This window comes from Sorghum bicolor, chromosome 8, assembly GCF_000003195.3.
Source record: "Sorghum bicolor cultivar BTx623 chromosome 8, Sorghum_bicolor_NCBIv3, whole genome shotgun sequence".
Taxonomy (NCBI): domain Eukaryota; kingdom Viridiplantae; phylum Streptophyta; class Magnoliopsida; order Poales; family Poaceae; genus Sorghum; species Sorghum bicolor.
The window spans coordinates 61,884,855-61,906,989 of record NC_012877.2 but is presented as its reverse complement, the minus strand read 5'-3'; the positions used below and the strand labels follow the sequence as shown (position 1 = coordinate 61,906,989).

General features: G+C 46.5%; 1 protein-coding gene and 1 pseudogene across 1 annotated transcript; one reads left to right on the top strand and one right to left on the bottom strand.

Moving 5' to 3' along the window:
- LOC8071519 (aspartyl protease family protein 2) lies at positions 15,828-17,544 on the top strand. The gene is made up of 2 exons (XM_021465929.1): positions 15,828-17,151; positions 17,326-17,544. Exons 1-2 carry the CDS (start codon positions 15,853-15,855, stop codon positions 17,542-17,544), a joined length of 1,518 nt encoding a protein of 505 aa, XP_021321604.1. The 5' UTR covers positions 15,828-15,852.
- LOC110437645 lies at positions 20,433-22,017 on the bottom strand (annotated as a pseudogene).

Below are 22,135 nucleotides of genomic sequence, written 5' to 3'. Positions count from 1 at the left end.
GAGGCTCGTTCTTCCTGTCCCTTATCCTTTCGAGGTCGTACTTGTTTCCAGGCTGCTCGCATGTGGCGATAAAATTGTCGATGAAAGCCTGGCGCAGCTCTTCCCAAGAGTCGAAGGAGTCCTCGGGCAGGCCAAGGAGCCACTGGTGACCAGCCTGGTCGAGGACTACTGGAAAGTAGTTGGCCATGACGTGCTCGTCTCCTGCTGCTGATCGGACGGCGATCTCATAAAGGGTGATCCAGTTTTCTGGATTTTCCTTGCCGTCGTATTTTTTGAGTTTCTCGAGCTTGAAATTGCGAGGCCACACGACCTGGCGGAGGTGTGAGGAGAACTGCCTCAGGCCCGGGGGGCGTGTGTTGCGTCATATTCGATACGACGCAGGTTTTCGTGGACTGCTCTATCCGTGGCGTGCCTGTTGATGCGGTCTCGGGCGTCTTTGGGAGGGATGTTGTATCGAAGATCCCTGTGCTGGTTTACTTCCTGACCACGCCCATGATTCTGCTCGTGGCGACCGCCAGCATCCCGATCGCCATCGCCACGCCGTGAATCTTTTCGATGATTGTCGGGGGAACGGCTGCGGTGGTGCCTGCTGGGCTGCGGTGAGGTCCGGCTGCGGTGAGTCTGGTCGGAGGTGGCCTCCGTATAGGAGACGGGTTGGACTCTTTTGAGCAGAGTGGCTGTCTGTCCCATTGCGGCGATCAGATGTGCTCGAACGCTGGTTCCGACGCCCTGGCACTCGGGAGTATCAGGGAGCCGATCTAAATTGGCCATGGCGACAGCCACGTTGGCGCTTGGCGTTTTGTAAACTGGCTGATCCCCGACCATGTCGAAAGTGTCGCTGAGATTATGCGGCGGGATTTGACGTTCCTCGTCCGCGCATCGTCGGGCGCGATCGGCGTTACGCTGCTCGCGGAGCTGCCTCTGCTCGTCTGTTTCTCCATCGACGACCGGCTCGTCGGCGCTGACATTGAAAACAATGTCTCCTCGCCGCGGCGGAAAGACCGGGAAACGAGGGAAGCCCGGAGGATGTGAAGGTAAATCCAGATCGTAGTCCTCGTCTTCGGAGTTTATGACCTCGGTGCGGACGGAACCAGTGCTCGAGTTTGTGCTGGAGGCCTGGCCGTCCCGTAGTTCTCGGATCGCCACCATGTTGACGTAGTGACGAGTTGGTTGACCGTTCCGTTTGGGCAGCTAACCCGCCTTGTTGAAAAGGGATTGGACGTGCCGTGAGTAGAGAGAGGCCGAGTTGTTCAGACCGCAAGGGTAATCCTCCTCCGGGTTAGCTTCGAGCTTGACGAATCGTCCTGAGGGAGTTGAGGTTATTGTCAGAGACGTTCTCAGTCGTTCGTGTGTAACGACACGAGTTGGCCGGTGGGAGTTGAAAAAATCTGCTAGAGCGGCTTGACCAGGCTGACGCAAGATCCCATCTATTAGTTGGGAAGCTTCGAGTATCTTGGAATCAGCGCGATCAAGTGCTTGGAGAAGATCCGAGCAGTCGATCTCCTTCCCCTTGTAGCGTGGGAGTGGTGGTCGGGCGCTCGGTGCCGTCATCCGAGTGGTCGGAGGCAACGTCATCCCAGATTGGATCTGGGTTTCTTCCGAAACCGTGGTCGTGAGACCACCGCCGCGCGTCGTCCACGTGATCTGGCCGACAGTGAACGTGAGGCCTTCAGGCACGGCCGCGGAAGCTCGAACTATGACCATCTTGTTCGCCGGAGAAGTTGTACGCACACCCCCTACCTGGCGCGCCACTGTCGACGAAAGCTGGTCGGCAGTCTACCTTGGGGTATGCTCACGGTAGTAGTTTATCGGCAGACGGTGCGCAAACTACGAACTCGATGGTGACGCAAGACACGGACAAGCTTTTTATCCAGGTTCGGCCGCCGTGTGGGCGTAATACCTACGTCCTGCGTCTGATTGTATTGGATTGAGAATAATGTCTCTCCTAGGGGGTCCCTTGCCCCTCCTTATATAGTCCGGAGGGCAGGGTTACAGATCTGGAAACTAATCCTAGTCGGTTACAATTACCATAGATAGTTCGATATCAATTCCTATTCTAACCGACTAGAATCCTGCTTGATCTCCACGTCTTGTTTGCTTGCGCGGAACTCCAAGCTGTCGGATCAAGCCTTGAACTTGTCTCGTAATGGGCCAAGCCTTCTGACCCAAGTCTAGCCGTAAGGGTATAGGGGTTTATACCCCCACAGTACATAAGGTAAAAAGTTTTGCATGTTACTTTAGAAGGGTATCTTAGTTATTTGAAATTATGAAAAACATTTTTTTGCATGACAAGTGCCCATATACATTGTTCATAAGAATATATAAAAAGTTAGTTTGACTAGAAATATGAAGTGTATATGAGTAAGAAAACTTTCGAGATGTACAAATAGCAAAGTTTTGTTAAAGTTATAACATGAAACTTTGTGAGAGATATGATGTATTATTTTGTTAAATTAAACAAGTATAGGCCAACTTTTGTCAAATATTTTAGATTTTTTATTAACATTATGCACCCATAATATGACACCACGACAATTTAAAGTACTTTTGGACTACTTCTAGACATTATCATTATTTTCCTTCCATTAGTTGCAGAGAGAAATTTGAAATATTCCTGTCAAACATTTGAATGATTTTTGTCTATTTTTAGGATATAGATATGGACTATAGAATTATTCCTGTCATACATATTTTGTAAAAAAAATTATCTATTTTGAGATACACTTAGTTTAAATGTGAATTATGTTCAATAAACGAGCATAAATTTATTTAAACTATAGAAGATATTAAATTGACTCAAGAATTATTGAAACTCCTCTACCATAACTTATATGTAGTATATTAAATCTAAACAATATATTTGGGTATATAAGATATGCTTTCTACATGTTACTTAAGGGATTCCATACTTAAAAACTACACAAAATAGTTGACTTCATATAATTGACAACCTCACAATATTGTTCCTAAGAATAAAGCCATGCATATCATACATGCAGGCCAGCACAGCCCGAATCAAACCCAACCTCAAACTTGGTTGTTAGGACGTCTCCAATGGTTTTCAAATAGCTAATTTAGAAGAATTTTATTGGCTATCAATAACAATTTTTAAATTAATAGCTAGCAAGATGAGACATAAACATAAGAAAATAATAAACACTATAGTGGAGAGTTATGTGAGAGAGATATTTCTAGGAGATCGTGCTAGATTAGTTATTTGGAAGTTGCTAATTATTTTGGAGTCGCTAGCTATTTGATCTCTTTCCTTGAGAGCCAATGAAAGTGTTATATTTTTATTATTTTAAAATGTCATCTAGCTAACTGTTTATAAATTGTCATTAAATATGTCCTCATAGCCAATAGAATTCTTTTAGTCAAACTATTTAATTACCATTGGGGATGCCCTTAGATCGAAAGGGACGACCAAGGTGCACCAGGCCTCACCCCTCGCCTTTCATCTTGTTAAGAAGGAAGCAGAGGCACACAAGGGAGGCAGAACTAGCCAACTAGGCAAGTTGGCTTGATAGTTCTAGATCAACCATGTTTTGTAAGACTTGCCTTTCTCCTCAAGCCTTTCTTTCTTTTACAACTGGTTAAACCAGAGATCTATCGCAACAACACGACTGTCTCTAGTATATATACTGCATAGGGATCAGACCTATTGTAGGCCAAATGTGCACATAATCAGTCGCTTGTTAAGTTTGCTCTGTCTCAGTTAAGTTCATGTCTTGGCTTTGTGTGTTGGACAGGCCACAGTACACATGCCAGCTTCTGTGTCTTGTGCTTCTGTAACATGCCCTCTCCTTTAGATCCCCAAGCTGGTGCCTTGGGAAAGCATGTGTTGGAAGCCAGACCTGTTTTTTTTTAGGTCTTCGAGGGACAAATTGTCATTATACTATGCATGTGTGTCATGGGAAAGCATGTGTTTCTGAAGAAGTACAATTGAGGAAACACAGAACTACAAAAGAGGCCTTTACAATATAGGCTCATAACCTCCTTCCAAATCAGCTCTCTAGTTCTAGCTGTAAACATGCTGATCACATTCGAACTGTTTCAGAAAGCAGAGTAAAACCTTATCGCCCCTAAGGATCTCCATGGCCCTCTTTGTGGCTCCGACCTCGGATCCAAGATCTGTGGCTCCGAGGTACCAGCCATGTCAATACCACCTAGAATGCCCTGCTGTGCATGGCCAGGCACCTCAGAGTCAAGATTTATGGCGCGGAGATGTGTTACCTCAGAGCCATGAGTTCTGACGCCGACCCTCAGAGTTCAAAGATGAGTTTATGTTACATAAGGGGCCAAATGTAATTTTGTTCCAGAAAAAAGACCAAAATATACAAAATTGGGTTGGACAGAGGGGCAAAGCCAAGCAAAACACTATACTAGCTAGTATATGGCATGCTGGCTCCTACACGCCGTTACACGGTTCTCTAAAACCTCCTGGTACTTCCCATGCCTACCAACATGAATTTGCATCGAAACATATTGCATGGCATGTAAGTTCTGTCCCTGAGTTTAAATTTGTTGCAAATCATACTAGCATGCAGTTAAGAAAGTTTTGGGTGGAGCAATAGGACAAGCAATGGGGACGGAGGAAGAATGCCTGTTTGGTTAATGTTGGATGCTAGTAACTGCTTAGTCCCCTTCTATATATCTTAATCATGTCCTTCTTAAATGCCATTAGCCTTACTATTAAATTTTCACATATCACTACAGGATTCGGACGTTTTGCCAGGAGCCGAAAACTCCCGGAAAAGGGAGCAGCACCCGGCAAAGAGCCTCCGGTAAAAAATTGGCCGGCAAAGATTTCTTTGCCGGGAGGTTTTTATCGGACACCTGGCAAAGACTTTGCCGAGAGTAAACACAACCCCCGGCAAAGAAAAGTGACCATCACGGCGCCGGCTCCGTCGGTTCTTTCTTTGCCGGGAGCTGTGTCAGAGACACCCAACAAAGATTTTTTAAATTTTTTTCCAGATTTTCTTTGCCGAGCGCTTGCTGGCTAGGCTCCTGGCAAAGGGTTTTTTTCAACAATTTCTTTGCCGGGCGCCTTGTCCCTGGCACCCGGCAAAGATTTTATTTTATTTTTTTTACAAGTTCTTTGCCGGGTGCCCTGGCCCTGACACTCGGCAATTCTGGGAACATGAAGTTGGCGTATTCCCAGCTTTGCCGGGTGCCATTGCTAGGGCATCCGGCAAAGCCTTTATTTTTTTATTCTATATTTACAAACATAATATAACATATATTTATATCACAAACACAATATAACACATCCATCTCATCAAAAACTCAATCCGGCATATATATATCACATCGCCAACACAAGATCTCACATGCATACACGACATCACAAACATAATAGTTCCAATATCCATCATCACAAGTCGATAGTCATTCACAGTGCATCACATGTCCATCAAGCCATGAAAAAGAAAAACAAACTAGAGGTGGGGGGGAACTGAGTACCCGGTGAAGAAAAATCGCCTGAGATGGGTTATTCCAACTCAATGGTGCCATCACCAAGCCAGTACCGTCCATGCCATCACTTGCATCGTATCCATGCAAGTGATGCGCTCCTCATAGTGCATGTCAGAGAGGCGCTTCCTAGCACATTTCACCAAGTTCTTCTCCGCCCTCTCCTCCTGTCCCTCTTCACACCTGAAAAAAAATCTGCAAACAGACATAATGTATCAATTCATCATGTCAAAAAAGTCGAATGAATACGATGTATTGATCAAAGTTGTGCAAACAAGACTTACCCAAAACTCTCTCCTGACCCGCTCCTCCTTGTTTCCATAATCTGTGTCAGGGGCAGATTTGTAGTGGTCCCATGTTTTGGCCGGCCCCACAGTCCCCTTGTGTGTGACAATGCCAGGGTAATAGTGCCTACACACAAGCCCCAAGATGTGGTTGGAGTTGCGTGAGTCACCAGGCGACACAACCTCCCAGTGCCTACACAAGTCATTAACAAACATTATTAGTTTATCTGACATTATATGAAGTAGCTGTGATTAAATCTAAAGTTAGTTACCTGTCCCCTGTGGGCGAATCACTGGGCGTAGGGGAGGAAGCGGAGGCCCAGGGAGTTTTGAGGGACCTCGCAAGTAGGGCTTGGCAGCAGTAGAGGCAGTGGAACCACCTTTAGTCTCGTCGACCTCCAGTGCGTCTCCCTCGTCATCTATCGCCCCAACCTGGTCATCCCCCGAGGAGTTCGTGGTACGGCACACCTCCTCCGGCACGGGGTGCGGCCTGACTAGAGGAGGCCGAGCCCTCCTGTTGCCGCTACCGCTACCGCTACTGCTGCTCCTAAGCCTCTGCCTCCTCTCATCCGACGAGTTCTCTCTAGCATCCTCACATGCCCTCTGGTACCTCGAGTTCATGTTCCTTGGCCCACTGCCGCCCGCCATCTTTGTTCAATCACCTACAATTAAAAAACAAACAAGACATATTAGTAGATGTATTAGAAATAGATGTATTAAAAAGAAACAAACAAGACATGATTATTACAAAATAACATAGTATTACATGTATTAGAAGTAATCATCATTATTGGGATTATCTGGATCATATGTCTCATCATCACTATCAAAGTTGTCCAAATAAACAAGATTGTATGAAGGTTCAATGTTGCCTTCATCGTCATCGTCTAAATGTAATCGCTCAAGCATTTCTAAGTCCTTTGCATTTTGCACCTCATCTCCTTCTTCCTCGTCATCAACCCTTTCATTGTCTACTTCCATTCCGATCGCCTCGGTTAAGTCTATCACCAACCTCCCTTGTAGCCCATCTTCTTGATAGAACTCACCATCATAAGTGTTTGGGTTAAAGTTGTAATCTTCATCGTTTGGGACAGGACATCTCCCATGTGGCGATACCTGGTGCACAATAGACCAACCCTGAAGAGCCCTGTTGCCTTGGCATGTGTATGGCAAATAATAAACCTGCACGGTCTGATGTGCCACAATAAAGACATCTTTTCCTTGATAGATGGAATCATGTCGAATCTCGACTTGACCAATATTAGAGCTCCGTTTCGTTAGTCGAGGATTGAACCAGTGGCATTTGAACATGACAAGACGAAGAGGTTCCTTTCCATAAAATGAAAGTTCACAGATATCTTCAATTATGCCATGGTACTCTAGGCCATCAGTGCCAGGAGTAGAAACTCCGCTGTTTGTGGTTTTTCGATGGGGCCGAGCTTGCTTGTAGCTTCTTGTGTGAAAGCGATATCCATTCACATCATAACCTGAATAAGCTTTCACCTTATTATCAAAGCCATTTACAACTTGTCTTAACTCCTGATTCATAGTCGCATCAGTTTAGGCCTACAAGCGCAAGAAGGAAAGATTGCCAGACTAAGTACGTGAAACTTGGAATCTCAAACTAGATATAAGGTAAATTTGAGAATACCTTTGTTTTGAACCAAGAAATGAAATCGGGCCTCCCTGCACCGAACCCTATAAAAGAAGGGTGTCGGTTTGGCGTTGGGTAGGATCCCTTGGTTGATGCCAAGATACACGAATAAATTCCCTATGCAAACGAGAAAGAATCAGTTGGATGCAAAATAGTAAGGGCATATTGAAACAAGTTCTTTGAGAACTTACTCAATGAATGGTTTCACCTCAGGAAGGTTGTGGAACACATATAGCATGATCGTGCGCCACTCTTCATTGCCTAACCTCTTATTGGTTGATCCACTTGACTTGCTGAGTTGCCCTTGGAAAAGGCTAAGGTTGGATTCATTCTCGTCAACATTGTAGCGAGGGAGTGGATTATGCACGCTAGGAAGGTTCTCCATGTAGTATAGCTGTGTGAAGTTTGTCACCTCCTCTAGAATGGAAGCCTCTGCAATGGAAGCCTCAATTTTGGCTTTATTTCTACATTTTTTGTGAATGACCTTTAGACATCTCTCGATTGGATAGCACCAACGGCCCTGCACGGCCCCCCCATACGTGCCTCATACGGGAGGTGCACAATCAAATGTTGCATCGACAAGAAGAAGCCAGGTGGAAAGATCTTCTCCAACTTACAAAGCAACTTAGGTGCCACTTTCTCCAAGTTTGTAACCACGGTCCGAGATAGCTCCTTGGCATAAAGCTGGCGGAACAAATAGCTCAACTCTGCTAGCACTAGCCAGAAATGCTCAGGAACATAGCCTCGTACCATCGCCGGAAGAAGCCTCTCAATCCATATGTGGTAGTCATGACTCTTCATTCCGTTGACTTGCATAGTGAGTAAGTTTACTCTCCTGCTTAGGTTCGCTGCATATCCATCAGGGAACATTAACGCCTTCATCCATTGTAGTACTTCCCTCCTTTGTTCGGGTTTCAAGACAAAATCGGCCTTAGGCCTTTTCCAGTTCTTGCCGTTTGTAGGAGGCCGCATCACTTGCTGTGGTCTATCGCATAACGTCTCCAGGTCCACTCTAGCCTTAGGGTTGTCCTTAGACTTGTCAGTGTCCATGAGTGTTGCCCAAAGTGCTTTGGCGATATTCTTTTCAGTGTGCATTACATTAATGGTATGGGGCAGCAGTAGGTCCTTGTAATAGGGGAGCCTCGTCAAGCCGGACTTATGAGTCCACATGTGTTGCTCACCATATCCCACAAAACCACCTTCTTCATTGGGCACTAGAGCATCTATCTGAGCATAAACCTTAGCAACAGTCTTCAAGTGCGGTCTAGGGTCCATGACTGCGACACCTTTCCTAAAATTCTTGGTGTCTTGTCGGAATGGATGGTTGTCATCTAGGAATTGACGATGTTGATCGAACGGTGAATACTTTCCACCCTTCTTCAACCAAATGAACCTCACAACTTCCTGGCATATTGGGCACGGGAACTTTCCATGAACACACCAGGCGCTAAATAACCCATATGCTAGGAAGTCATGCATGGAGTACTGGTACCAGACATGCATTTTGAAGCTTTCCTTTGTAGCTCGGTCGTATGTCCATACCCCTTCATTCCAAGCTTTGATCAACTCATCAATCACAGGCTCCATGAACACACCCATATTACTCCCTGGGTGCCCAGGAATTATCAACGTCAAGATCACGTTATGTCGTTGAAAGGCAACGCCGGGGGGGAGATTGAGGGGATGACAAACACGGGCCAACATCTGTAAGGGGCAGACATCATGCCATAAGGATTGAATCCATCTGTTGCCAGCGCGACACGTACATTACGAGCCTCATCGAATTTCAAACGATGCTTATCATCAAAGCTGGCCCATGCTTCACCATCAGCTGGATGCACCATCCTGTCAGGATGGTAGCGTTTGCCATTCTTGTGCCACGTCATTTGTTTCGCAGTTTCCTCGGTCATGAATAGCCTTTGAATCCTCGGCAAAGGGAAGGTGCCGTAGGACTCGGGCAGGTATCTTAAGCTAGCTCTTCTGGCCACCACTGTCACCAGATAGATATAGCTGAGTGTGGGTCACAAATTCTACTTTTCCCTATGATACTCTCTTGTTCTTTGGTACTAGTCGTACACTCTACCTCCTGGTTTGCTCAAAATTACACATACTATTTGTTGAATTGGTCTGCCAGATACCTATTTTGACTGCCTTTTTCCTAGAGCTCCTGTAACCTCTCAAGCCTAATTAGCTTACACATCAATGTACATCAACACATGTTGCATGACATGGAACTCATGCAATTTATTCTGTCCGAGGATTTGTGTAGTGGGGATTATTGTGGCAAGTGGTGACCCGAGAACTAAAAACAATTTTGACTACCTTTTTCCTAGAGCTCCTGTAACCTCTCAAGCCTAATTAGCTAACACATCAATGCACACCAACACATGTCGCATGACATGCAACTCATGCAATTTATTCTGTCGGAGGATTTGTGTAGTTGGGATTATTATGGCAAGTGGTGACCCGAGAACTAAAAACAGCAAGCCTTTTGGCTTGGGTTGGATGCTAGCTTTCATTGCCCTTTTATATGCCTATATACTCTTTAGATGGTGGTCTCTCCACATATTATTATTTATGACAGGCTAAGCCCAAGGAGTACGTCATACATGGCATTATATATCAACCCCGGCCGGCCCTTCCACACGCTCAGCTTCCATGTGGTCTTTTTAAGTACGGCAAGCTTGTTGAGTTGTCTTTAGTTTTTATCTCACAGTTGTAAGGTTTTCGGGTCTATTTTCCATTAAAGCCTGGGTCCATCTCTATTTTTCTACTGATAAAATTACGGCAAAGATTTTGCTACCATTTTAAAGAAAAAAGATATTTTCTTACTGGTTTATTATAGGGCAACGCCATTTGAAGAGACTACTTTGTTGTGGAACAATTTGGTCAGAGTGGGGTTTCATTTCTGTTTTCCAGTCTTAGGATGAAATGATCAAGTTAAAATGGGTTTTAACCCATTCTAGGGAATATGTAAGCGTGTAAACCTAAGAAAATGATAAAATCTGGATATTGGAACATTTGGATTGCTGTCAAGTAAATGCAACTGCCAGCTATAAACCTAGCTTGTGTGCACTAATCTCACACTTCATCAGAAATTAAAAGAAGAAAAACAAACATAACAGGTTTGACAACTTTTTTTAGTCTCATATATATCTCATCTCTCCCTCGGGCATTGACAACATATATGCACGTGAAGCTACTCTTATTTCAATGTGGACAGTTCCCTTTGGAATCCCAGGTAGATTAATTAAGGGTGTATCGGGTTGATGTCACCTCCTCATGGAGCAGTGGTGCATGATGCTGATCAGATAAAATTTCATGTACATTGCCGTGTAATTGACACATCACTCAAATCAAACAAAAAATAGAGAACTGAGAAGAGGATAGACCATTCCATTCCTCCAAATAAATGCCTGCTAAATGCTTTAGTGAAGGACGAGCTGGTCCAAATGGCGATATCAAAACATACAAAGACGACAGTGTGATCTGGCTTTGAACCTTTCCTTTTCAACACGTTTACTGTCTTGTTTTGTGCTAGCCTTGTCACTGAATGTTAACATAAACACGTTTGTGTAGGCTGCCTGTACTCTTGTACCTGCTGGCAGCTGCAAAGATACAAATCAATACTCCGAGCTGCTGTTTATGTTGTCTGCAGTAGCAATGACATTCTAAGTTGTCCAATGTTCCTGGCACTTCCCATGCATGCCTAGCTACATCTTTGGTCTGCACCCATGGGTATGCGCTGGTTGATATTGTAGCAATTGTAGAACCTACACAATAAGTACAGATAGAGAGATTAAGCAAGGAATTATGTTTTTGAGAAATTTAAAATTAATATTGGCGAACATATATATCCAGTAGGATAAGCATGTGAGTGGAGAGGCTGAGAGGATAAACTCAAGTCGTTGTTCCGATCCTTCACGAACACATGTAACAGGCCAAACAAAATTAAATAGTACCCGAATTGATTAAACTAATGCACCAAGGACCAAACTATTCTGGATATCAAAATTTGGTTACACCGTGTTCATGCAAAATGGTAACTAAGCAAAATCAGAGTATCAACCGCAAGCTTCATTCATGACAGCCCATGAGGGCAAGGGTCGCACATGCGAAGATGTTGAAGATCCCCGCCGTCACCTACCTTGCGCTCGCATGAGCTTCTCACTATGCTCTCAGCTGCGCTTGCAGCTGCAACAGTAGCGCCCAGTGTCTCGCATGTGAGTTTATAGGCCTTGTTTAGTTCCCAAAAAAATTTTGCAAAATTTTTCAGATTCTCTGTCACATCAAATCTTTAGACGCTTGTATGGAGTATTAAATATAGACGAAAATAAAAACTAATTGTACAGTTTGGTCGGAATTGACGAGACGAATCTTTTGAGCCTAGTTAGTTCATGATTAAACAATATTTGTCAAATACAAACGAAAGTACTATTATTTCTATTTTGCAAAATTTTTTGGAACTAAACAAGGCCTAAGTTCGAGTCCTCCTGGAATAAGTATTCGACCATTCTGCATAGAAGGGCGAAGGCATGCAAGCTAGCTACCTCCTGCCATGACCGAAGTTGTCCAATAGCTCCTGGTACTTCCCATTCCCTTGCCTAGCTGCTAAGACTTCGATGGCATGAAACCAAGTATAGACTATAGAGAATATTTAGACTAAGAGAAGCAAAAAAAAAAAGTACAGCAGGACAAGCGCAAGCGGCCGGGTATTGAGGTGATGAGCTCCCCAGTATAGAAAGAAGTGTCTTGTTTGGTTTATGTTTGATGTAGTATATCGCTGCAGCTTTGTATTGTATATGTATGCCTGGACTCCTCGAATGGTGGTGGGACCTGCTTGTTACGCAAGGTTGGCTGGGGCCCAACTCATGATACTTGACTAGTAAAAGCATCTCCAGGAGTTTGGTAAATAACTTCATATCTCAAGTCTTTAATAAAAAGTGAGAAAAGTCTCCTCCAACAGTTTGGTAAAAGAGATACTTAAAAATAAATGGTTTATCAAATATTTTCCTAAACTCGTAAGTTTGCAAAGCGGAGGGAAATCTTTATCTCTCTAGTAAAAGATATGATCGCCCCGCCCCGCCGCCCGCCGCGCCCCGCCCGCCCCACCCCGCGCCCCGCCCGCCCCACCCCGCGCCCAGCCCCGCGCCCCGCCCGCCCCTCCCCGCGCCCCGGCCCGGCCAGCGCGCCGCGCCTCCGTGTGGCCCGAGACCCCGGCCCTCCCTCGTGCGCTGCAGCCAGAGAAGGCAGCGGGGGGCAGCAGAGGTAGGCCGGGAGGAGAAGGGAGAAGGGAGAGGCCGGGAGGAGAAGGGAAGAAGGGAAGGAGGAAGGAGAGGAGGAGGAGGAAGAAGAAGAGGGAGAGGAAGGAGAGGAGAGGAAGAGGAAGATGGGAGCTTTCGACGACCTCACCGCCACCGTGCCGCCGTCTCCCTAGCACCGCCGCTCCATCGTCCGACACGTGCAACCACCCCGGAGACGAAACTTGGTAAAGAACTAAGTTTTTGGTCATTGGGCCGTTGATGTGATTGACGTATATGGTTAACGGCGTTCGTGCCGGGATTGGGGATGTGTGGGCCATCGTGCCCCGACTATGGACGCCGGCCATCGAGCCGGCTAGCTATTTTCTTGCAGGTTTTGAAACATCCCCGTACAGGGGAGGTTCTGTCGAATTTTTTTACTTATGGTGTTTTGTTTGTTCTATTGCTTAGCAGGACCTGTCCGAGCGGAGTCGGAGCACCTAGGCGTTGCGGCTCTACCTGCACCGCACCGACTCGCCACTGCGTCAACTCACCACTGCGCCGCTATCATTTCAACTCCGACACCTTAGGTATAAATAACCCCTCGACCTTTACCGTTGTATTATGTAGACCGGTTTAGCCCAGTTAGGCGTCTCCCGTCCGAAAGAGATATGGTTGGTGGTATGTTGATCAGTGCATATCCTCCTTGACCGTATCTGTTTCGGATTGTCCACATACTTTGGACAGCCCACGGATGCGTAGATGAGTTAGCTTCCATGCTCAGCTCCGATCCACATGTCTATGGTTGTATTGCGATATATGTGATATATGTGCTATATTGTGATATATTGTGATATATGTGATGAGTAATTATCGATGGATACGCTGTCCTAATAGCGGATTGCGCGGAAATAGCCCGGACATTTAAAAAAAAATAAAATTTCCCAGCTTCGCCAAGTGCTGCACTTGGCGAAGCTGGGAAAGCCAAGTGTAAAAGTCACGGGCTGAGGGGCTTCGCCAAGTGCCACGTGGCCGGCACTTGGCGAAGGCAGAGGCTTCGCCAAGTGCCCGCCACGTGGCACTTGGCGAAGAATATTTTTTAAAAAAAATAAAACATTTCTTCGCCAAGTGCCACGTGGCCGGCACTTGGCGAAGCCTTCGCCAAGTGCCAGGGTCCCACTTGGCGAAGAGGACGGAGAAGCCACCTGCCGTCATCTTCGCCAAGTGGGGATTTGGCACTTGGCGAAGGCTTCGCCAGTGCCGAAATTTGGCACTCGGCGAAGAGCTCTTCACCGACAAGATCTTCGCCGAGTGCGGCACTCGACGAAGCCTTCGCCAAGTGTAAAGTGACCTTCGCCAAGTGCCCCAGGCACTTGGCGAAGTCCTGTTTTCCAGTAGTGTCTCCTGACTCACGCATCCACGCCTCATCTTCCACTAGCTCATTACCTCAGATTCCCATTCACAGCCGTGCACCACACCAGACATGGAAGCAACGAATGAAGAGACACAGGGCAAATATCCATTGACGCATAATAGCAAGGTGAGAGCAGGCTTGACCTTTAGCACCTCCTTAATTTTTCATGCATGCAGCTCGCGGATCTTTCCAACTAATTTTTTTTTAAACTATACATAACGTTTCATTCCATTCTACCAAAAAGTTTTAGAAAATTTGTCATGCCAGTTCCTAATAAACTTCCGCAGCAATGCACTTGGTATTCTCCTAGTTATATAAATGAGGAACGGAGGCAGCCAGCAGCAATCATCAAATTAAGGGAAAAGTTAGCTTGCAGCAAGATGGCCAATCATGTTCTCCACAGGCTTTCTTCAACTATATGAACTCGATCTCGTGCTCGATCATGTGGATCGTTCATTTATTAGCTTGCTCTCCTTGTTGATGTTTCAAGAAAGTCCTCCAAAAACATGGCGCGCACGTGTGTCATTCCACCACCGCCGCCGACCACTGATCATGATTGATCTGCTGCATATATAGATCTGCTGGAGGTCTCGCGGCGCCCCGGCCGGACACCACCTGTGTCGCCCGCCTTGCTGCTCCATGCTACCATGCATGTGGTACCAATATAGTTTTTTACTCTGGAACAGTACTTCTCCAATTAGATATCCAAAAATAATCATCCTCTATTGTGGATTTCTCCCTAGATAAAAGATAGACTATGAGTTTTTCTTTTTTCTAAAAAAGATAGACAATGCGTTTGGCTCTCTAAATTAAGTGCACATAAGATATATAGAGAGGTCGTTGGAGGAGTGCAAAAGATATAGAAACAATTAATGTTCAAAGAATTTTTTTTTTAATAATAGTTCAAAGAATGAGTTTTGGGAAGACTTTTGAAGATATTCTTAATCTACTTATCGAAACAACCTTCTGGTTCACTTTCCCTTGTCATATATAACCACCAATCCGTGTAGCCATGGCAAAACACCAAGCGACTTCTGAATTCTTATGGAAGCAAGCACTCCTAACAATCATTTTATACAATATAATATTATTGTGTTGCCGGTCAAACCTCTCAACTTTTAACTAAGTTTATATAAAAATATAATAATCAATAATGTGTACAATATCATTAAATGCAGTACCCAAATATTTTTTTCTTTGGCACGTACCTAATGAATACATTTAATTTTGTGGTTGTTTATATCCTTATCTATAAATGTAGTTAGTTTGACTTTGAAGAAAACTAGATGTTTGTTTGGCGTGGCTGCTACTCCAACTGCTCCTCCACAGGAACCGGAGCCGGAGCCGCGCCAGAGCATAAACTCAGAAGTAGCTTCTACTATACATGTAAAAATGGTTCTATAAAATAAAAACTCATCTTTGTTGGGTGTTTTCTATGGTTTCTCTTTGGCAACTTCGCTGAAACTATTGCTGGAGCGACACCAGGTCCTAAACCATCTTACAAATTACTAAATTGCAAATTGGAAGCAGCAGTAGATAAAAGCCCAAAGCCCAAATCAGGACATATCTCAATATATAACTAATCAAATCCTCCCTGGTGTATCTGTAGTCGATCTATCTCCTCTAATCTCTAATCTCCTATCCCTACTGCGTCACCAACATCTTGCGTTGTGTGCCCTCCTCTCTCCGTTATATATATAACCACCACACCCTCGAGCCATGGCATCACTCCAGCTCAATTCTACTGATCCAGCAAAATACGACTCCAGCAGTCCAGCTCGCTTGCTAATGACCATGGTGTCGTCGTGTATCGCCGGACTTCTCCTTCTTCTCGCCGCGCGCTCCGCCGCCGCCGCCGTCGGGCTCGCCACGCCTGTGGAGTACCAGTACCACAGTTATGCGGTAACACCTCTGTCTCCGCACGCACATAGCTCCCCGGAGGCTGCCGAAGACGGCGCTCACGCGCATCAGGAGGACATGGCTGCGTCGTCGTCGTCGGCTATGCACGTTCGCCTGCTCCACCGCGACTCGTTCGCCGTGAACGCCACTGGAGCCGAACTCCTCGCGCGCCGCCTGCAGCGAGACGAGCTGAGGGCAGCGTGGATCATCTCCACAGCTGCTGCGAACGGTACGCCGCCACCGGACGTCGTTGGGCTCTCCACCGGACGCGGGCTCGTGGCGCCGGTGGTGTCCAGGGCGCCGACGAGCGGGGACTACATCGCCAAGATCGCGGTGGGCACGCCGGCCGTCGAGGCGCTGCTGGCGCTGGACACGGCCAGCGACCTCACGTGGCTGCAGTGCCAGCCATGCCGGCGGTGCTACCCGCAGTCCGGGCCCGTGTTCGACCCGCGGCACTCGACGTCGTACGGCGAGATGAATTACGACGCGCCGGATTGCCAAGCACTGGGACGATCCGGCGGCGGCGACGCGAAGCGCGGGACGTGCATCTACACCGTGCTCTACGGGGACGGGGACGGGCATGGCTCCACGTCCACGTCGGTGGGTGACCTCGTCGAGGAGACGCTGACCTTCGCCGGCGGCGTCCGGCAGGCGTACCTGTCCATCGGCTGCGGCCATGACAACAAGGGCCTGTTCGGTGCGCCGGCGGCGGGGATCCTAGGGCTCAGCCGCGGCCAGATATCGATCCCGCACCAGATCGCGTTTCTCGGCTACAACGCGAGCTTCTCCTACTGCCTCGTCGACTTCATCTCCGGCCCGGGCTCCCCCTCCTCCACCCTCACCTTCGGTGCCGGCGCCGTGGACACCTCTCCGCCGGCGTCCTTCACCCCCACGGTCCTCAACCAGAACATGCCCACGTTCTACTACGTGCGGCTCATCGGCGTCAGCGTGGGCGGCGTGCGCGTGCCGGGCGTCACTGAGCGCGACCTCCAGCTAGACCCATACACGGGTCACGGCGGCGTCATCCTGGACTCCGGCACCACCGTGACGCGGCTCGCCCGCCCGGCGTACACCGCGTTCCGTGACGCCTTCCGTGCCGCAGCAACCGGTCTCGGCCAGGTCTCCACCGGCGGCCCCTCCGGCTTATTTGATACGTGCTACACCGTGGGCGGCAGAGCGGGCGTGAAGGCAGTGGCGAAGCTAGGTGTTGATTAGGGGGTGCAAATGCACCCCCAAAAATTATAAAAATAGTGATTAGATTCAAAATTTCATCATATATGCACCCTCTACGGAAGATGTCTATGCACCCACAAGCTAAGTGCACCCCCCTCCAATTTACTCTAGCTTCGCCACTGCGTGAAGGTGCCCGCCGTGTCAATGCACTTCGCCGGCGGCGTGGAGCTGAGTCTCCAGCCCAAGAACTACCTCATCACCGTCGACTCCAGGGGCACCGTCTGCTTCGCGTTCGCCGGCACCGGCGACCGTAGCGTTTCAGTCATCGGCAACATCTTGCAGCAGGGGTTCCGCGTCGTGTACGACATCGGTGGCCAGCGCGTTGGGTTCGCGCCCAATAGCTGCTGATTATAACTCTGACTTCTGCATAATGGGTTGTATAATAGGACCAATGCAGAATCTCTTTCGAGAACCAACCTCTGTTTTGAGAGCCAATACATTAAAAACCTTAAGACAAATGTGAAAGTGCTCATTGCACCTCATTCTTATATTTGTTAATAGAGCAAAATTCACCGCCGAACTTGACCGGTAGTGTCATCCGGGTCCGTAAAATCCTCTAAAGTGATATATATGTGGGTTCCTAAACTTTGCAAACGATATCATCCAGGTTTGTGACCTTTTAAGGTGATCACCACATATCTCTAAACTTGGCAAGCGGTATCATTCTTGTCTCATTAGTTAGAACTTCTGGTAGGAGGTCAGAAGTTCTGATCTTCGGACAATGGATAATTTGGTTGTCAACAGAATCACTATATAGGAGCAACCCTGTGGTGAAGCTTCTTATCATATTCGGCTCAGCGGACGATGAGGCGTTTTGAACCGTTGCGATTTCCATCGGCGTGGATCATGCAACCAAGCGGCGGTGGTAGATGTTTTTGGCTCTAACAGGCATTGCGACCTTCCATCTTCAAACCCATGGTGAAATATCTTATCACCGCTGGTTTGTATGTGCATCACGCAATAGGTATTTAGGTGACTAGCTGCCGCTGCTAAATGTTTTCACTACCGGTTTGGTGTAAGATATGGTGGCGAAGACCGGCACTATTTTTTCCATCGGATCATATGCTCAGCCAATGGTGAAAACATTCATCACCACTAGTAAAGTCATCCTTCCACGCACCCTCAGCCTCTGAACCAGCGGTGAAAGTCCCGGTGGTGATCATCCATCCTGAAGTGGTGATACTGGCTCAACAAACAAACACTAATTACCATAGATTGAACCTTTTAAATTGGTGTGTTATTCTTGACTAGTAAACATGTTCATGCTTTTCAAAGGAATACAACAATCTATTAAAGATTAATGATAAACAAGCAACGGGTATGTTAAGTTTTATTTTTTCTATAAAATTAATAGGAATTTGCTATTTAATTATCTGTCAACGGTTTTTTGAGAAAAAAAATATTTCAGATTTTCAAAAGCTGGGTGTGAAATCTATAATCCAGATCTTTTTAATGAACCTTTTCTCTATTAGTATTATGCAACCAAAGCCGTCGGGATTCTTCCGGTCCGAACTTTCGGACGGAAGCGCTCGTCCGATGATTCCCGCGCAGTGTTTTCCCGCCTGATTTCCACATGCGGACATGAGCAGAACAGGTGTGGTCCATATCGATTCTTCAGGTAAGTACGTATGTTTCCTTTTTTCTTTTTCTTTTTCTTCCCTTTTTCTTTCCTTTTTCTTTTCTTTTTTCTTACTTTATTTCCTTTACTTTTCACTCCTGCCTGTTTATTTTCTTTTGTTTTTGTTTCTTTTCTATTTTCTTGGTACTTTTTTTTCTTTATTTTGTTTTTCTTTTCGTTTCTTTTCTTTTTCTTTTTTTTCTTATTTCCTTTTTATAGCTTCAACTTATTTTTCTTTTCTTTTCCATTATTTTCTGATTATTTTTTATTTTATTTTTTCAATTTTTTTTTGCATACTTTTTGTTTGGTGTGACCTTTCATTATTTTCTCTTTTGTCATTAGGTTTTCTGCATATCTTTTTTTGTTGATTTTATCTTACTTAATTATGTTTTATATTTAATTTTTCTATTTTCTATGCTTATATAGTATAGATGTGATATTCTACTATGTTTTTTGTGATATCCACATGATTATAATATCATGTTCTGTGATATTTTTTGTGATGTTTATGTAGTATACATGTGATGTTCTACGATATTTTATGTGATACTCATGTGTTACATGTTCTATTATATTTTGTTTATATTCATGTGGTATAGATGTGATGTTTTATGATGTTTTTTGTGATGTTCGCATAGTACACATGTGATGTTCACATAATATATAATAATGTTCTATGATGTATTCTGTGATGTTCATGTAGTATAGATGCGTTGTTCTATTATATTTCTTATGATGTTCTATATTATATTGAGTGATGTTCACTTAGTTCGCATGTAATGTTCTATAATATATTTTCGAATGTTTGAAAAGTATCCATATGGTATTCTTTTAAATTTTCTCTACTACGTATTTTTACTTTTTTTCCTTATGCTTTGCTCTGGATTTCATTGATCTCTATTTGTATTATGTATTTATTTTTTATTTATTTTTACGTATATTACAATACTAATTTTATGAACCTAAACTGAGAACATTCTTCTTACAAAGACGGAACATTATTTTTTGAACCTAGAACATTGTCTACTATTTGAAAAATATTGTTTTCTAAACCGAGAATATTTTCCATACGAAGACGGAATGTTCCTTAAATCTAGAACATTGTCTCTACTTAATAAAAAATGTTCTATCTTCATAAGAGAAATGCTCGTTAATAATTTTTTGTCTAAATATATTCATGTGGGATCTTATTTCGAAGGATTTATTTTAAGAAATCTGATGATGAAATCGAAATTTAATTTTGATATTTAGTTTTGGAGTTATGACTTTTTTTAGTTTGTTGGAAGTATATGTGTATGCGTGAGCTAAGCTGTTGAGTGAGGTGGATTGTGCGTCAGGTGTCAGCAGTGAGTTAGGCAGGTGTCAGCAGTGAGTTAGGCTGTTGATTGAGATGGATTGTGCGTCAAGTGTCAGCATCAATTCTCCACACGCACGAAAAGTCGAAGAACAGTTCAGACGGACCCAGCTCAATAATTCAGAGTGGACGGTAGCATGCGGCTCGGCGGGAAACAATCACCAAACTCGGCGGGAAAATTGCCGATCTGTCCGAACGGCCGGACCGCAAGAGCACCCCCAAAGCCGCTCTTTTCTCATAAGTGAGAATAATGATAATCAACAGTTATTGGGCGCGAACCCAACACGCTGGCCATTTGCCGATGATGGAAATGCTACGGTCACCGGTGCCGGCGAACGCGAAGCAGACGGTGCCTCGAGAGTCCACGGGGATGAGGTAGTTCTTGGGCGGGAGCCTCACCTCCACACCGCCGGCGAAGTGCATCGACATGGCAGGCACCTTCACTCGCCGGCCGCCCACGGAGTAGCACGTATCGAAGAAGCTAGAGGTGCCGCCGCCGGTGGAGACCTGGCCGAGGCCTGTTGCCGCAGCGCGGAAGGCGTCGCGGAAGGCTGTGTAGGCTGGGCGGGCGAGCCGCGTCACGGTGGTGCCGGAGTCCAGAATGACGCCGCCGCGGCCCGTGTGATCTGGGATTCGACCGAAATACTCCAAATTTCAGCGAATTTCGTCCAATTCGGTTAAATCCGAAACGAATTTTGTGATTCAATTTCCGAAAATTCACCGAATTCAGCCCGAAATTGAACCGAATCTTCCCGAATTTCGTCCATTTTGGTTGGGGCCGAATTTTTTTTTTTCAAAATGAATCCCAGAACCCTCTGGAGATCGCCCTCAGTAACACCAGCCACGCGCACGCCGCCGACACTAACGCCGACGAGCCGCACGTAGTAGTACGTGTCCATGTTCAGGTTGCGGATTGTGGGGGTGAATGACGCCGGCGGGTAGGTGTCCACGGCGCCGGCGCCGAAGGTGAGTGTGAAGGAGAAAGAGCCGCCTGGGTTGGAGAAGAAGACGACGAGGCAGTAGGAGAAGCTCCGGTTATAGCCAAGGCCGGCGATCTGGTTCGGGACGACATGAGGCCACGGCCCAGGCCTAGGATCCCTGCCGCCGGTGCCTCGAACAGGCCCCGGTTGTCGTGGCCACACCCAATCGACAGCTGCGGTAGCCTGACGGCGCCGCCGGCGAAGGTGAGCGTCTCCGAGATGAGGTCCCCCACCGTGGTGGAGTCATCGCCGTAGCCCACCGTGTACTTGCACGTCCGACGCTGCGGGTCGCCGAAGCCGGACCGCCGCAGCGCCTGGCACGCCAGCGCGTTGTACCCGATGTCATGGCGCGACGTCGAGCGCCGAGGGTCGAACACGGGCACTGACTGAGGGTAGCACCGTTGGCACGGCTTGCACTGCAGCCATGTCAGGTCGCTGCCCGTGTTAGCAGCGTCTCGACGGCCGGCGTGCCCACCGCGATCTTGGCGATGTACTCCCCGCTCGTCGGCGCGCCGGAAACCACCGGTGCTACAAACCTGCCGGCGCGCTGGAGAGTTCTTACGACCCCCGCCGCTGTGTTGGCCGCCGCCTTCGAGATGATCCATGCTGCCCTCCGCTCGTGTCGCTGTAGGCGGCGCTCGAAGAGCTCGGCTGCCGTGGCGTTCACAGCGAACGAGTCGCGGTGGTGCAGGCGGACGTGCAGCAAGGCGTTGGCAACGCACAGTTCGCAGCTAGTAGAACACTGGCGTTGGTGTCTGCACAATGGTGCATGAGAATTGAGAAACTCATGAGGATGGTGTCTAGGAGCGCTACCATCACTTTTCTTTGTGTCAACTCATGTGTTTGCCCTCGGTCAACTCGATAGTCATGGAGTATGTACAAGAAGTTGTGGATAGTACGTTCGCTTGAGCTTATCAGTCTAATCTGTCAGCCATTCAACAGTATTTTTCTCTCACAATAAATTAGCAAACAATACGTGACTCATTG